This window comes from Microtus pennsylvanicus, chromosome 15 (genome assembly GCF_037038515.1).
Source record: "Microtus pennsylvanicus isolate mMicPen1 chromosome 15, mMicPen1.hap1, whole genome shotgun sequence".
Classification (NCBI taxonomy): Eukaryota; Metazoa; Chordata; class Mammalia; order Rodentia; family Cricetidae; genus Microtus; species Microtus pennsylvanicus.
The window spans coordinates 16,319,482-16,337,185 of NC_134593.1; the positions used below are offsets into that span (position 1 = coordinate 16,319,482).

General features: G+C 42.7%; 1 protein-coding gene across 1 annotated transcript; it reads right to left on the reverse strand.

Annotated features, from left to right (window-relative positions):
- Positions 1-8,627: 8,627 nt before the first annotated feature.
- LOC142835555 (granzyme C-like) lies at positions 8,628-11,797 on the reverse strand. The gene is made up of 5 exons (XM_075949105.1): positions 11,666-11,797; positions 10,477-10,627; positions 9,904-10,039; positions 9,481-9,741; positions 8,628-8,859 (listed from the first exon to the last, which is right to left on the reverse strand). Exons 1-5 carry the CDS (start codon positions 11,718-11,720, stop codon positions 8,716-8,718), a joined length of 747 nt encoding a protein of 248 aa, XP_075805220.1. The 5' UTR covers positions 11,721-11,797; the 3' UTR covers positions 8,628-8,715.
- Positions 11,798-17,704: the final 5,907 nt, after the last annotated feature.

Here is a 17,704-nt window from a genome sequence, read left to right on the forward strand (position 1 = left end):
AATAGCTTATATTGGTTACCTGTTTACTTTGTATTGGCATTCATCCCTCGAGAACTCAGTAGGATTAGATCAGCACAGGCTTCCCTGCTGAGGACTTCAGCTGATTTCCTACAGTGTTGCTTTGGATCTTTAATAGATAAACAAGAACCTTCATTAGTCTTGAGTGGTTGTTTAGTGGACTAGATCCAGGAGTGAGAGAGACAGGGATCCAGCTCTTGAAAAGGCTGATAATGACTGGAGTGAGCTGAGGATCTGAGCCTAGGGCATGTGATGGGGAGAGCTGTGTGAATCAGCTCTGGGAGTTGAGACAGGCTGGCCTTGCCCTAAGAACAGAGGTGTGTGTGTGTGTGTGTGTGTGTGTGTGTGTGTGTGTGTGTGTTTGTGTGTGAGTGTGTGTTTAAGCATGCACACCAAGTACAATTCCAGAGCACCCTGGGTCCTATTTATCTCCATAAATTTATGCTTTTCAGAGCTTATTGAATTTCCTCCTTTTCTACTTGTTATCCGTAGAAGCTTTCCAGCTGTTAACTGCAGTCCAGATATTAATTGGATCTAAATTAATCATCCAGTCCAGGGTTTGAAACTCTGTGTCATTTTGGGCCACAATAAAAGACAGCTGTTTGGGGATACAAATTACTATACTATATTTTATATATACGTGTGTGTGTGCGTGTGTGTGTATGTTATAACAAAAATTGCTAAGTCGTCACTGAAGAGAAACCATGTATAAATGATACATTATCTGCACATACAGGTATGCATTAAAATCCTTACAGAATACAATAATCTTAATTATATGGTATCCATGTTAAGGGAATTTTTTTAACCATGGAACGGGCTCCAATTTAGTGATATCCAATAACTAAAGTGAACACAGCTAAGTAGTAGTATTTATTTTAGTGTGAGTTCATCCTAGAAAAAGGAGAGCAGTGTTTGCAAACCCTTTAAAGCCAGCACTCGGCAGAAGAGGCAGACACATCTCTGTGAGTTCAAGGCCAACCTGCTCCACATAGTGAGTTCCAGCATGCACAGGGACACACATAGAAACCCTGTTTCAGGATAGATAGAAGAAAAAAAAGAAAGAGCAAACAAACAAAAATTAATGAATGAGGCCAACACAAACTTTGTGGGCCATTTGACATTGCTTTGGAAAAACAAATGGACTTGTTAAACACAACTGGCTTGATGGACAGAGCTCCAATCTCAGTGAATTCCTGAGATGGGGTGAGATGCTTTGGTTCTAATTATATTCTTAGTGTGCTTACCATTTGGAATTATTGAAAAATTAAAATATAAGCATGCCATCATCCATTATCCCTCTAACTCCTTTCTGGTGCTCCATCCTCTTCAGATTCAAGGTCTATTATTCTTTAGTTATCATTCTCTCTCTCTCTCTCTCTCTCTCTCTCTCTCTCTCTCTCTCTCTCTCTCTCTCTCCGTCTCCCTCTCCCTCTCTCAACATACACAGTGATGAAATATAAATAAAGCATACAGAATCAGTTAATTATTGCTTGAATTCATATTTTGTTTAGGTCTGACCACTTAGGATTGGATAACCATTAGAGGGGCTCATCTTTGGGGAAGACTATTTCTCCCTTTCTCAGCACTTTATAGTTTGTTGCTTTTCATGTTGGGATGGGACCCTTAGTATTTCCCCAACTACTTTAGAAGATCTACTGGTGTTCACATTGTCCAGATCTTATTTAAGCAGTCATATTGCTGAATTTTCACAGGTATAGTTCCCTCATCATGTCTAGAGTATATCTACATCAAGGATTTTAATTATGGGTTATGTGTATGTGTCTGTGTTCCGGTTGGGGCATGTGCATGTGAGTACACACGCCCTTGGAGGCCGGAGGAGAATAAGTTACAAGTGTTATGAGACATTCAACATGGGTGCTCAGAGCTGAACTTGGGTCCTCTGCAAGAGCAGTCTCTACCATTAAGACTTCTGAATCATCTCCCCAGGCCTGCATGATCAATTCCCAATATCTGTGACTCACAAATGTAGGTGCTATGAAAAGCTGATGGAGTGAATCCAGTGTGACTGTGAAGGGTGAGCTCCTGTTTCAGAGAAAGTCCTGTAAGAGGCCCATGAATGCAGAGAACGAACATGATTGAAACTATTTTTAGGTTGAAAGAATGATTGCAGATCAAGGCATTTCCAATTGAAATTCAGCAGGGAACTTTGGCAGATAATATGTATGCTGATGAAAATGAACTTGTGATTATACCAAATAGTGATGTTATTTCTGGAAATCTCGGTATCTGTTTTCAGTTTTTCTGTCAAATGTAATAGCAAGGTTATGTCACTGTTTACAAACCGGTATTGAGCTGCATTGAAATGCAATTTTTGCATTAAATTGAGCTTACCATAATACCGTAACCATCTCCTGGAGCACTTAAGTATAAAACATGGTATTGAGAGGTTGGTTTTCCTGTTAAAGATGAAATAAACAGTCAAATCTACTAAAAGGTCAATCTGTAATTGAGTTTTCATTCCCAAATTCAGGCATAAATACTGCTTGCAACATTGTAAGTAACCTAATAATGTTTTAGTAATGTCCACAGAGTGGCCACCTTACTTCTAAAATGTAAATGATTTCATCAGAGTTACAATGAACACTTTTCAGGAATTCCTGGCATTGGAGATGATTTAATCCCTTGTCCCTTATGAAACTGAATACTGCAGAAATTACCCAGTCTTTAATGATTTTGCATTAAATTTCCTTTTAGAACTTAGCTTGTCTTTTTTGACAATTTTATATATGTGTCCAATGTTTTTTGGCCTTTTTTCTCCAATTCATCCCCTCTCCTCCCCCAAAATTCCCACTAAGACCTTCTTCCTTTTTCATAAGTTTTCTTGATGACTTCTGCAAAGACACAGCATTAATCATGAGTAACATGTGGTAATTGCACTGTCTTCTCTTAATTTTACAAGTTCCTCTTATTTTCCATTGATTTACATTTTTAATTTATTTGATTTGTTCATTCATTTATGTATTTTTCAGACAGGGTTTCTCTGTGTGTCCCTGGCTGTTGTGGAAATTTCTCTGTAGACCAGGTTGTGCTTTACCTCAGAGATCCAGCTGCGTCTGCTCCCCAGTGCTGGGATTAAAGGCTTTCTCCACCACTGTCAGGCTGGGTCTATCTCTTAAAACTGCCATCTCTGGGCATCGGCAGCAGCTGTACTAGTTAGGTTGATTATGGACAAAGAAAACAACTTCGATATATTTTCCACTGCCCCATACAAAAAAAATTATTTATTTCGCGTCTTCAATGGTGTTATCTCTTCAATGACGTTAGCTCCATTATTATTACCTGGAACCAAATATCAGGTTGGGCTGTTCTTAACATCAGCACTTCAATCCATCCCCAAAGAATAAGATAAAACATGAGTAATTCTGGTCTCCAAAGTTCTTTAAGTAGAATTTTTTCTCAGTTTGTTCTGTGTCTTGGTTGTAGTCTGGTGAAACCCAATGAGTTTATTAATAAATATTTTATACTCCTTAGGGCATATCAGAATTGGAATACTATTTGTACACCTCTCAGTGCACTCACTATCATGAAACGGTTTTCACAGTTTGTTTTGTTTTATTATTTTAAATATAACCACATAACCACATGTCTAGCTTTTTACCACAGAGCCTATCTAACCAGCTGTGCTGGGTACTTTCTGTCAACTTGACATAAACTAGAAACACCGGAAGAGGAGCACTCAATTGAGGATTGTGTCCCTAGATTGACTGTGGGCATGTTTGTGGGGTACTTTTTGGTTGCTAATGGATGGAACTGGGACTAGCCCACGGTGGGCAGTGCCATCTATGGGCATGAGGTCCTGGTTGGGTAAGAAAGCAAGCTGAAAGAGCAGGCAGCTTTCCTCTGAGGTTCCTGCCTCAGCTCCTGCTTGAAAGCCTGCCTTGCCTGACTTCCATCAGTGATGGAGTATAGGTGGGACATGTGAGCCAAATCAACCCTCTCCTGGCCAAGCACTTTGGTACAGTGTTTTTATCAGAGTAACAGAACATAACTAGACCAGGTGTGGCTATCTCTTTAAATGTGTGGTGCTTTGTGTACACAAGTATGTCCGAGTATGTGTCCCGTGCCTGTATGAGTGCAGAGGAAGATGTCAGGTTCCTCTACTGCTTTCCATCTTAGTCCTTTGAGATGGGGTCTCTCTCTGAACCTGGAGCAGACTGTTTTGTTGAGGCTGCTAGCAGCAAGCATCAGCAGGCTTCCTGGGTCTACACTAGGATGCAGGCGCATCCACCGCACTCAGCATCTTTATGCTGGTGCTGGCATCTGAACTCAGATTCTCCTGCTTGTTCACATAGTGCTCACACCCACTGAACCATATCCTCACCATCCTAAAATGAAACTTTAAGTGTTTGTTGTTACTGAGAAGATGTCTCTTCTCAGTTCCATTGCTTTGTCCTGTGTTGCCATCCTTGAAAGCTACTATGTCAGGTAGCACGGTTTGCATGTCATGCCTTCTCTGTTATTACTTTTATGAACACTTACAAATTCTGAAAGTTTTAACAGAGTCTTGTATTTACCTGACAAAAAGTACCCGCATGCCCCCCTTCACTTGAAAGATCTCACTTTTTTGAGTTGTATTATATTCTATCATGGTATAGAAGCCATACTGCAATTAGAAATAATAAGAGATAAGGAACTATAATTATTTCTACTATGGAAATTGAAAAGTAAATAGAAAGCAAGATCTGAGTGTTTCAGCATCTCAGCTGCGGATGCAGTGCAGAATGAGAGCCTATTGTAAGAATGGTAGCTGTGTGCAGGGGGGGGGGGGAGGCTGGAGAGATGGCTCAGTGGTTAAAAGCACTTGCTGCTCTTCCAGAGGTCCTGAGTTCAATTCCCAGCAACCACATGGTGGCTCACAGCCATCTGTACTCACATCTGGTGCCCTCCTCTGGCGTGCGGGCATACACTGAGGCAGAATGTTGTATACATAATAAATAAATAAATAAATCTTTAAAAAAAAAGAATGGTAGCTGGGTTGTGATGTGTGAGGCTAGGTTCTGGTGTGTGTGTTCCTAATACTCAAATAGGAATTCTTACTTGTTTTCCAAATACCATTAAAAACCCATTGGCAATGTAGATTAAAGTATTACTGATGACCTCTAAGTTTGCTACGTCTCCATGAAAAGATGATGGTGCCAGTTTGACTGTCCTCACTTGGAAGATAAAACACTGGCAGCATCACACTGCAGACAGGCATGGTTAACAACTGGAAGAGCACACAAATATTGATATTGCACAGGATGAGAACAGCATTCTCAAGAACCATACAATACAGTTACACACACATAAGCACATGCGTGTGCAAACACAGACACACACACACACACACAGAGAGAGAGAGAGAGAGAGAGAGAGAGAGAGAGAGAGAGAGAGAGAGAGAGAGAACCATAGTAGAGAGAGAGAGAACTGGTAATGGTGTAAGTCAAAGCCTGACACAGCAAAGGAATTGCTACACCAAGGCCATATTTTCTAATATCCCCAAGCAGCAGCATCAACTGAGAACCAAGTGCTCAAATACATGAGCCTAACAGGGACATAATCACTAAAAACTACCAAAGGAAGGTGGCCTGGGACACAAATATGAAACAGAAAGTCTATATTCTCTAAGTCCACAGAAAATGGTGCTTGCAGAAGTATGACATTGGACAGAACAATGCAGGTATAACGGTATGTATTTCCCAGCACAATTGAGAAGACCGGTGTTCTTGTGTCTGTTCTGAATCCTTCAGGGGAGTCTTATGCTCTCTGGCTTGCTGGATTGCAATGGCCTGGGGGAACAGAGAAGTTGGGTCTTGATGAGTTGAAGCATTTTTTTTCCCAGGTGTAGAACATCAGTACAGATGTTAGGGGAGCTGAATAAACTCTCTGCAAATGGTGAGGACTGGGAGACACATCCACATACTAGAGGAATCTAAAGCAGTTTGTATCTACGACATTTACAGCCTCTGAATCCACTCTAATGTGTGCTCAAGGGAGCAAAGCATTGTCAGGAGCCATTTCAGGCTTCTCCTTTCTCAAGTCTCACAGGGCCTTGAGGTGGAAATCTTGAGACACAAAACTTTTAAAGTTAACTAAGACTTTGTATGCTGACCTTGGAGATTCAAGCTTCAGAGGGCACCTCAGAGTGTCTTCTTTGTTTGCTGCTTATCACTAACAGCAGGTGCTCTAGCCACTGACCTTGCAACTGCCCATCTTAGCTGCCTAGTTCCTCCTTTCCTTCCTCCCTTTCCCCCTTCCTCAGTTCTCCCCTGCCTGAGCTCCTCACTGAGGAGTATATAAGACATAAAACTTGCTTCAATAAACAGGATGCCTTGACAAGGAATACGGCTTGGCATCCATTTCTCCCCCCGTCCCCCCATGTCTTTCAAATAGTGCCTCTTCAAGACCCAGGAATAACTTAGGACCTGCTGGGCGGGTCAAAGCATTGTGGCTTTGACACCTTCACCATACAGTAGTGGGAGGAGCCCAGGAGTTTCTCTCCAGAAGGAGTATAAGCATGGGCTCATCTCTGTGTGGAATCTCAGAAAGTTACTGACCACAGATTAGATATCATTGAGGTCATTTGCTCAAGGAATCCTAGGCTCAATTCAGCCAACATCCCAACATCTTTGATGCTGTTTGTTGGATTAGTTAACTACCTTTTGGTAGAAAACTATTTTATCTCCAATCTGAAACATAAACAATAATGGTATTCAACATTATTTTAAGCCATAGAACCTTCTCCTCAATGTAAATATGACTCTAAGCTGAATACGCATGTGACCATGTGATTTTTAACATGCATTTTCTTTGATTCTGCACTCTTCTTTGTATTTGTTGTCTCCAAAGGAGCTGGGTCCTTAGTCTGTCTCCAGAGCAGGGTTTGTGTTCCCGTTCTCTGTCGGAAGATGTGTGCCACCTACATTTCTTCCTAAATAAAAGCTTGAGTTTGAAAGTTACCTGATACAAATGGAGATTTTCTTCCATCTCCCAGAAGAATGTGACATTCTGTCTGTTTGGGATAAGCAGGCATTAAGCAGTATCTACCACTCATGTTATCTGTTAAATGTTTGACAGGACAGGACCCTGAACCAAGGCTGCTTTGAATTTTCTGATTATTAAATTAATTTAAGAATTCTTATTTGTTTGTTTGAGACAGAGTCTCTCACTTATAGCCTTGGAGTCAGCCATCTGCCTGCCTCTGCCTCCCCAGTCCTGGATTAAGGCAAGAGCATTCATGACTAGAAGCTTGGGTGAGTCCAACATAGGGAGACTTTCATTTAAGAAAAAGCCACACATTCTTGCTACAGTCTCATGCCAAGAACTGCCTAACAATGAGACTTAGGAATTATGGATGCAGCAGTAACCAAGAATGTCATAAAAATTCCAGGAACTTCTCCACACCATTTTTTTTATTTCTCTTTATTTCATGGCCTCCTGATTCATATTTAATTCTGTTTCTGAATTATGTTTCTGAATATGTGCATCTCATAGGATTTAAATCTGCATACTGATTCTGTTATCTGCTACCTTTCGAAGAAATACAAACAGGCCATCTTAATTGGGTTATTGTACTTACTGCCAACTCCTGGTGGAGTTGAATGCCGATTTTCCGAATAATTTCCCATAGAAGCTAACTGCCTAAGGCCATTTGTAAACCTCATACACTTCAGTGTTGACTGACGGAAAAGTAGAGATTTTCATTCTTTTGCCTTGAGGATGTCAAAGACTGACAGCAGGGCACCATAGCCTAAAAGGCTGCAACAATTGAGATGAACAAGGTCAGAGGAGCTCATGCTGCTGAGAGACCCCGCTGCTATGGATGCTGAGCACAGGGGGAGGTTGGGGGTGTGAGTGAGCTGACTGTGAAGAGCTTCCCTAGATCTGAGCTTGTGGGAGGTGAGGTAAAATGTGTTGGACAGACTTTGAGAGCCCTGGCCTGCATGGAAACTCTATGATGACACTCCTGGTCTGGATATTTGTGAACCCCTTCCCTGATGTGTCATAATTTAGGCTGACCCCATAGGTCAGAGACTCTAATGAATTGGATCACAAATGGATCTGGGTGTCCTAGAAAGGGGGATAAGAAGTAGGGACATGTTCAGATTAGCTTGGACTTTAAGCATAGAAGCTGATAATTCATAGGAGGTGGCAAAAAAAAGAAGGGGCTGGAGGAAACTTGGCCCTGTTTCCAGAAGAGGATACGAAAATAAATTCTAGATGTAAAACAGACCTTTCTGAAATTGCTGTCACTTTAATGATGAAGGACCATTGACAGTGACCTCAGCTCTATCTTCATATCTCCACGTCCAATGGTGCTTTTCATCTCCTTTCTTCCATATGACACAGAGGAGGACAAATGTTCACCCGGAGCACCACGAAAAGAGACTCCCGTGCTGAACTTAGGCCCGTCAGAAGGGCGGGCACTGCAAAGTGAGACCTGTACAAACACGGTGTGCAATGGCCATGCCTGAGATTTGGGGCGAGGATGTGTGTGTTGTTGGAGTGAGCAGAGAAGAAAAGTAGGACATTGGTCTGCTAAGCACAGAGTTGGTCCCTGTGAATGAGCAGGAAGCCAGTCTTTCAATGCTGCAAAGTGACGTTTATTGATTTGGTGGCTTCTGTCCTAGGACAGTCCTGGACTCAGCTGTAGAGAAGACGGTGAGTCAGGGAGGGGCCTGGTTTGTTCTGTAGTTAGCTATGTTTTATCATTTTCTGTATCCAGGATAGGAAACTTGACACTCTGGTGAAGGTTCCCGGTGCTGAACCATCCATACAGACCAAGGACACAATGCCTACAGCTCTGTTTTTACAAACAAGAGGCCCTCCAGAATCCCCCTGTGAATGAAGAAGAATCAGAGAGGACTGAGCTTTTGTTCAGCCTAGTCCCAGCCTCCCTCTCATGTCAGGACTCCCTTCCAAGGTGTATGAAATGTGTGTTGAGAGAAATGGAGGGCAGGCCTGGGGTCCCTGGGGTTCCCATTGTGATTGTGGACAGGATTAGGGCTTCACCTCTCTCCTGAGCTCATCCTCTGCCCTTTCTCCACTGTGATGATCTACATCCTATGAAGGTGTGTGGGACCCTTAGCTCCAGGCTCTTGTTTAAGAACATGGGGACAGGTGAGTGAGCCTGATGTGAGCATGGAGGACCAGTCCATTGACAAATGTGGGTGCCTACTCTGAGGAGACTCCTGTTTATGAAGACAACACACAGATGGAGGTCTGCTTTCTAAAGCCTGGGCCCCGGAGTCAGGAGGGCTGTGCAAATTCTGCTTTATGCCAGCTGCCTTCATCAAGGCTCCTTGTCAGCTCTGAGGGCCTAATTATTTACTGTGACCTGTGTTCCCAGGGAATAAGATAGTGGCCAATGGGAAAAAGAGTCCCTTAATGTTTGGTCCCTAGGTGCCAGATTGCTCTTCTCCTTCCATGGAGCCCAGAGAGAAGGACAATCCAACTTACCTTAGCGGTAGCTCCGTTGATCTTTGGGTCCCCCACACAGATCGCAGTAGCTTTGTTGTACTGATGTGGCAAGCGGGACTCACACTCCTCATCCTTTTGGACTATGAGCTCTACCACTTGCAAAGTATCTGAGAATTTACCATTCGGACGCAACCTTCCCCAACCAGCCACATAGCACACGTCCCCTGGCTTCACATGGACATTACTCCGGGGCAGCCTGAGGGTCCTCACAGCTTCAGTCCTCTTTGCCCTCCTCTCCAGCTGTGGGGGAAGAAGAATGAGAGAGCAGCTCAGCCAGGAGCCTGGTTCCTGGGACCCAATGAAAGCCAGGATGTGAGGGAAAAAAAGAACAGATGAGAGGAGGAGAGGAGGGGCAATCTCTGCAGCAAGCAGAGCACAGAGAGCTGAGGGGACAGTTCTTACCTTTAAGAGCATGATGTCACTGGAGTCATCCTTAGGATTGTAGTCTGGGTGTGGGAAGGCTTTAGCCACAGGGATGGTCTGCTGGGTCTCCTCCTGGATGCTGATGTCGTGGGCTCCTAGAATGACTTTCATTGAGCTGCAGAGAGCAGAGTGCAGATACAAGATGTGGAGTGAGAGAGGACACAGTGCAGGAGCTGTAAGAGGCTGTGTGGGCAGGGTGGGGCTCTAGCTGAGGGGACTGAGGAGACAGAAGGGCCTCAGGGTGCGAACCACTGCTCTTCCCTTACAAGAACACTAGACTCCTGGGAACTTGCTCTTGTTTCCAGGCAATATTCCAAAGTTTGCATTGACTCTGAATGTGCACTTTCAACCTCAACCACTGCTGTAGTCTGACCAGTGTAGTTGCTTTCAACTCAAGTATGCTGCTGCCTCTGAACTCTCACCCTTTGACCTCAGTTTCCCTGATGACAGACTTCCATTGTAACAGCCTTGTCCTGTAGTGAGCTCCCAGAGGAGCATCCATGAGTAGGAGATGGAAACTAGACTTGGGGAAGCATAGCTCCTTCTTCTCACCTTCCCATGCAGTGAGCAGCTGTCAGCACGAAGTTGTCTTTTACCAGGAAGCCTCCGCAGTTATAATTTTCGCCTTTATCATCCACAAATTCAATATATGCCATGTAGGGGCGGGAGTGGGGCTTGACCTCGTGGCCCCCGATGATCTCCTCTGAAAGAAAAGGCAGAATATGAGGTGTCTGGGAGCAGGAGATGAGGTAAGAGGGAAGATCTAGGGAGAGGTGGACAGTGATATCTGCAGTTCCCCAAGACTTTTGTAGACAAAATTCCTTGCACATAGAATGATCTTTGCTGAGTCCGAAGCCTTAGTGCCCTGTCTTAGAAGGGGTGGGTAGGACTTGTAATCCAGCCCCTGCTTTACGAATACATGGAGGGACAAACTTCTTTCTTCATGATTCTGGAGACGAGGGGATCCTGAGTGGCTCATGTTAGTCTCTCTCAGGACGTCTCTCCTGTCTTGATTTCTGCTAATTTCATCACCTTTTACCCCAAGGTCTTTAGAGAGGGATTTTCTAAAGTTCTCCTCTTCTGATGCTCATCATATCCTAGGTTCTCAGTAAATGAATTAGTTGCATGGAAGAATGTTTTTTACTTAGCTGGAGGGCTAGAGGCTCAGAGCTCAAGGGAATCAGAGCCTAGCGGATATTGTAGGATTCAGCTGGTGTAATGGCAGTAGCTGGGGACCTGCAGAAAGAAGTGGAGGGCCATGCAAAACCACACTGCGAAGGTAATGGAGTGTACAGCACAGGCATCTTGTCACCCTGGGCCTCTAGATTTAGTAGCCTGAGGGTGGAGATTAATAAATACTGCTCATATTCTTCAGCTGGTGGGCTTATGTCATTGCTCACTGGTAATAAAACCTGCCCTGAGTGTGGGCTTAGGTACAGTTATTGGTATACATTTAGTAACTTTGCATTCTCTGCTTCATCTCTTTTTGGGGATGATCCACTCTCTAGGGGACATGAAGAACAGGGAGAAGCTAGTGCCCACCTTGTCTACTGAGGACATCGCTCTTCTTCAGACCTTGTTGAGGATCTAGCCAGTGACAGGCTTCCAGGTCTGGGTTGGTCTGGGACCTGAGGTTCAGGAAGCTCCTGGTTCAGTGCAGGAAGTTCCTGACTAGAGCTGGGCAGAGACTCCACAGAGGTATTATGGGATGGAATCTTTCTGGGACAGGGGGTTCACTCACCTGCATCAGCTCCAAGCAGCAGAAGAAAGGTCAGGAGAATCAGGACTGGAGCCATCTTCCCAGGAAGGCTCTTAGGTTGGAGGAGGGCAGAGTGGACACAGCCCTTGAAGAATGAAGAAGGTGAGCGCTCAGTGACCTCACAGGCCTTTTAAACCTGTGCACCTCTGCTCTGGTTGGCTTTATTAGCTAAGGGAGTTTCCTGGTTTGGGTAAAATTGTCACTCTCACCACATGACATCCTATGAGCTAATCCTGGATAAAGACCAGGAAAAGAGAGTGTTAATGTTGTGGTTGAGGAGGGTCTGAGACCCCAGGAAGTCCACTGTGCCTTCACTGAGACAGAAGTGTGGCTTTTGTTACCTCTTACATTTTTTTTCCATTGTGGTAAGATGTTTTTTACTTTTTGGTTTTTTTTCTTTCTCCCTTTTTTTTTTGAAAAAATAATGCTGATACCCAATTTACCACAAAACAACTGTAGCACTACTTATACACAGACACAGTTATACAATATTATCAAAGCTGATACTGTGTCCTATCTGGAGAGGCAGAGTTTCAGTACGTCTTCTCATTAACCTCTGAGACTTCTCATCATACTGAGGAACATCTGTTGGAATAGTCTGATGAATTAATCTTCACTCACTCTGACTCTCCCAAACTGCTAGGGTGTCACAGAGAAATCCTAAAGCAAGTGAAACCTAGTGACCAATGATCGTGTCTACTGTCTTGTGTAAATAAGTACACTAACAAATCACAATAGCTTGTATTGGTCACCTGTTTACTTTGTATTGGCATTCATCTCTCGAGAGCTCAGTAGGATTAGATCAGCACAGGCTTCCCTGCTGAGGACTTCAGCTGATTTCCTACAGTGTTGCTTTGGATCTTTAATAGAGAAACAAGAACCTTGATTAGTCTTGAGTGGTTGTTTAGTGGACTAGATCCAGGAGTGAGAGAGAAAGGGATCCAGCTCTTGAAAAGGCTGATAATGACTGGAGTGAGCTGAGGATCTGAGCCTAGGGCATGTGATGGGGAGAGCTGTGTGAATCAGCTCTGGGAGTTGAGACAGGCTGGCCTTGCCCTAAGAACAGAGGTGTGTGTGTGTGTGTGTGTGTGTGTGTGTGTGTGTGTGTGTGTTGTGTGTGAGTGTGTTTGTGTGTGAGTGTGTGTTTAAGCATGCACACCAAGTACAATTCCAGAGCACCCTGGGTCCTATTTATCTCCATAAATTTATGCTTTTCAGAGCTTATTGAATTTCCTCCTTTTCTACTTGTTATCCGTAGAAGCTTTCCAGCTGTTAACTGTGTCCAGATATTAATTGGATCTATATTAATCATCCAGTCCAGGGGTTGAAACTCTGTGTCATTTTCGGGTCACAAACAAGGCACAACTCTTCTCTGTTACACATTAGTCTATAAGCTATAATAAAAATTGGTAATTCCTCCCTGAAAAGAAACCATGTATGAACAATACATTTCGTGCACATACAGGTATGCAATAAAATCCTTACAGAATATAATAATCTTAATTATATTGTATCCATGTTGAGGGACTCTTTTAAAACCATGGAACGAGCTCCAATTTAGTGATATCCAATAACTAAAGTGAACACAGTAGTAGTATTTATTTTAGTGTGATTTCATCCTAGAAAAAAAGGAGAACAGTGTTGGCAAACCCTTTAATGCCAGCACTCGGCAAAAGAGGCAGACACATCTCTGTGAGTTCAAGGCCAACCTGCTCCACATAGTGAGTTCCAGCATGCACAGGTACACACATAGAAACCCTGTTTCAGGATAGATAGAAGAAAGAAAAAGAAAGAGCAAACAAACAAAAATAGTGAATGAGGGCAACACAAACTTTGTGGGCCATTTGACATTGCTTTGGAAAAACAAATGGACTTGTTAAACACAACTTGCTTGATGGACAGAGCTCCAATCTCAGTGAATTCCTGAGATGGGGTGAGATGTTTTGGTTCTAATTTTACTGTTACCATTTGGAATTATTGAAAAATTAAAATATAAGTATGCCATCAGCCATTATCCTTCTAACTCCTAACGGGTTGCTCCATCCCCTTCAGATTCAAGGCCTCTTATTCTTTAATTACCATTCTGTCTCTCTTTCTCTCAACATTCACAGTGATAAAAATATAAATCCAGCTTACAGAGTCAGTTTATTATTGCTTGAATTCTAATTTATTTTAGGTCTGACAACTTGGGATAGGATAACATTAAAGGGCTCATCTTTGGGGAAGACCATTTCTCCCTCTCTCAGCACTTTATAGTTTGTGGCTCTTCATCTTGGGATGGGGCCCCCTGGTATTTCCCCAACCACTTTGGAAGGTCTACTGGTGTTGGCATTGTTCAGATCCTATTTAAGCAGTCATATTGCTGAATTTCACTGGTTTAGTTCCCTCATCATGTCTAACGTATATCTACATCAAGGATTTTAACTATGGATTATGTGTATGTGTCTGTGTTCCAGATGGGGGCATGTGCATGTGAGTACACACGCCCTTGGAGGCCAGAGGAGCTGAGGTTACAGTGTTATGAGACATTCAAAATGGGTGCTCAGAACTGAACTTGGGCCCTCTGCAAGAGCAGTCTCTACCATTAATATGTCTGAGCCATCTCTCCAGGCCAGCATGCTCAGTTCCTGAGACCTGTGACTCACAAGTGTAGGTGCTATCAAAAGCTGATGGTGTGAATCCAGTGTGACTGTGAGGGTGAGCTCTTGTCTCTGAGAAGGTCCTGTAAGAGGCCCATGAATACAGAGAAGGTCCTATGAAAGGCCCATGAATGTCGACAACGAGCATGATTGAAAATAGTTTTGGGTTGAAGGCAGGATTGCAGATCTAGGGATTTTTAACTGAAACTCAACAGGGAACGTTGGCAGATAATATGTATGCTGATGAAAATGAACTTGTGATTATACCAAATAGTTATATTATTTCTGGAAATAATGATATCTGTGTTCAGATTTTCTGTCAAATGTAATAGCAAGGTTATGTCACTGTTTACAAACCAGTAATGAGCTGCATTGAAATGCAATTATTTGTCTTAAATTGAGCTTACCATAATTCCACCTTCTCCTGGAGCACTTAGGGTATAAAACATGGTATTGAGAGGTTGTTTTTTCCATGAAAGTTGAAGCAAACAGTCAAATCCACTAAAAGGTCAATCTGTAAGTGAGTTTTTCATTCCCAAATTCTGGCATAAACACTGTTTACAAGGTTGTAAGTAACCTAATAATGTTTTGGTAATGTCCACAGATGGCCCCCTTACTTCTAAAATGAAAATGATTTCACCATAGTTACCATGAACACTTTTCATCAATTCCTGGCATTGGAGATGATTTAATCCCTTGTCCCTTATGAAACTCAGTACTGGAGCGATTACCCAGTTTATAATGATTTAGCATTAAATTTCCTTTTAGAATTTAGCTTGTCTTCTTTGACAATTTTATATATGTGTCCAATGTTTTTAGTCATTTTTGCTCAAGTTCATCCCCTCTCATCCCGCACAATTCCCACTGAGACCTTCTTCCTTTTTCATAAATTTTCTTGATGACTTCTGCAAGGACACATCATTAATCATGAGTAACAAGTGGTAATTGTACTGTCTTCTGTTGTTTTACAAGTTCCTCTTATTTTCTTTTGATTTACATTTTTAATTTATTTGATTTGTTCATTCCTTTACTTATTTTTGAGACAGGGTTTCTCTGTGTATCGCTGGCTGTTGTGGAAATTTCTCTGTAGACCAGGTTGTGCTTTACCTCAGAGACCCAGCTGCCTCTACTCCCCAGTGCTGGGATTAAAGTTTTCTCCACCACTGCCAGGCTGGTCTGTCTCTTTAAAGCACCATCGCTGGGCATCAGCAGCAGCTGTACTAGTTAGGTTGATTATGAACAAAGAAAACAACTTCGATATAATTTCCACTGCCCCATACAAAAAATATTTATTAGTTTCTTTCAATGGTGTTATTTCTTCGATGACTTTAGCTCCCTTCTTACTATCTGGAACCAAATGTCATGTTGGGCTGTTCTTAACATCAGCACTGCAATCCATCCCCGAAGAATAAGATTTAACATAAGTAATTCTGGTCTCCAAAGTTCTTTAAGTAGAATTTTTTCTCAGTTTGTTCTGTGTCTTGGTTGTAGTCTTGTGAAACCCAAAGAGTTTATTAATAAATATTTTTCACTCCTTAGGGCATATCAGAATTGGAATACTATTTGTACACCTCTCAGTGCACTCACTATCATGAAATGGTTTTCACAGTTTGTTTGGTTTTATTATTTTAAATATAACCACATAACCACATGTCTAGCTTTTTACCACAGAGCCTATCTAACCAGCTGTGCTGGGTACTTTCTGTCAACTTGACATAAACTAGAAACACCGGAAGAGGAGCACTCAATTGAGTATTGTGTCCATTACATTGACTGTGGGCATGTTTGTGGGGTACTTTTGGGTTGCTAATGGATGGAACTGGGACTAGCCCACGGTGGGCAGTGCCATCCATGGGCATGAGGTCCTGGGTTGGGTAAGAAAGCAAACTGAACCAGCAGGCAGCTTTCCTCTGAGGTGCCTGCTTTTGCTCCTGCTGAGCACCTGCCTTGCCTGACTTCCATTAGTGATGGAGTGCAGGTGGGACATGTGAGCCAAATCAGCCCTCTCCTGGCCAAGCACTTTGGAGCAGGGTTTTTATCAAGTAACAGAACATAACTAGAACAGGTGTGGCTATCTCTTTAAATGTGTGGTGCTTGTGTGTACACATGTATGTCAGTGTGTGTGTCCCGTGCCTGTATGAGTACAGAGAAAGATGTCAGGGTCCTCTACTGCTTTCTATCTTAGTCCTTTGAGATGGGGTCTCTCCCTGAACCTGGAGCAGACTGTTTTGTTGAGGCTGCTAGCAGCAAGCATCAGCAGGCTTCCTGTGTCTACACTAGGTTGCAGCCGCATCCACCGCACTCAGCATCTTTATGCTGGTGCTGGCATCTGAACTCAGATTCTCCTGCTTGTTCACATAGTGCTCACACCCACTGAACCATATCCTCACCATCCTAAAATGAAACTTTAAGTGTTTGTTGTTACTGAGAAGATGTCTCTTCTCAGTTCCATTGCTTTGTCCTGTGTTGCCATCCTTGAAAGCTACTATGTCAGGTAGCACGGTTTGCATGTCATGCCTTCTCTGTTATTACTTTTATGAACACTTACAAATTCTGAAAGTTTTAACAGAGTCTTGTATTTACCTGACAAAAAGTACCCGCATGCCCCCCTTCACTTGAAAGATCTTCTCACTTTTTTGAGTTGTATTATATTCTATCATGGTATAGAAGCCATACTGCAATTAGAAATAATAAGAGATAAGGAACTATAATTATTTCTACTATGGAAATTGAAAAGTAAATAGAAAGCAAGATCTGAGTGTTTCAGCATCTCAGCTGCGGATGCAGTGCAGAATGAGAGCCTATTGTAAGAATGGTAGCTGGGGGGTGGGGGGCTGGAGAGATGGCTCAGTGGTTAAAAGCACTTGCTGCTCTTCCAGAGGTCCTGAGTTCAATTCCCAGCAACCACATGGTGGCTCACAGCCATCTGTACTCACATCTGGTGCTCTCCTCTGGCGTGCGGGCATACACTGAGGCAGAATGTTGTATACATAATAAATAAATAAATAAATCTTTTAAAAAAAAAAGAATGGTAGCTGGGTTGTGATGTGTGAGGCTAGGTTCTGGTGTGTGTGTTCCTAATACTCAAATAGGAATTCTTACTTGTTTTCCAAATACCATTAAAAACCCATTGGCAATGTAGATTAAAATATTACTGATGACCTCTAAGTTTGCTACGTCTCCATGAAAATATGATGGTGCCAGTTTGACTGTCCTCACTTGGAAGATAAAACACTGGCAGCATCACACTGCAGACAGGCATGGTTAACACCTGGAAGAGCACACAAATATTGATATTGCACAGGATGAGAACAGCATTCTCAAGAACCATACAATACAGTTACACACACATAAGCACATGCGTGTGTGCGTGCACACACAC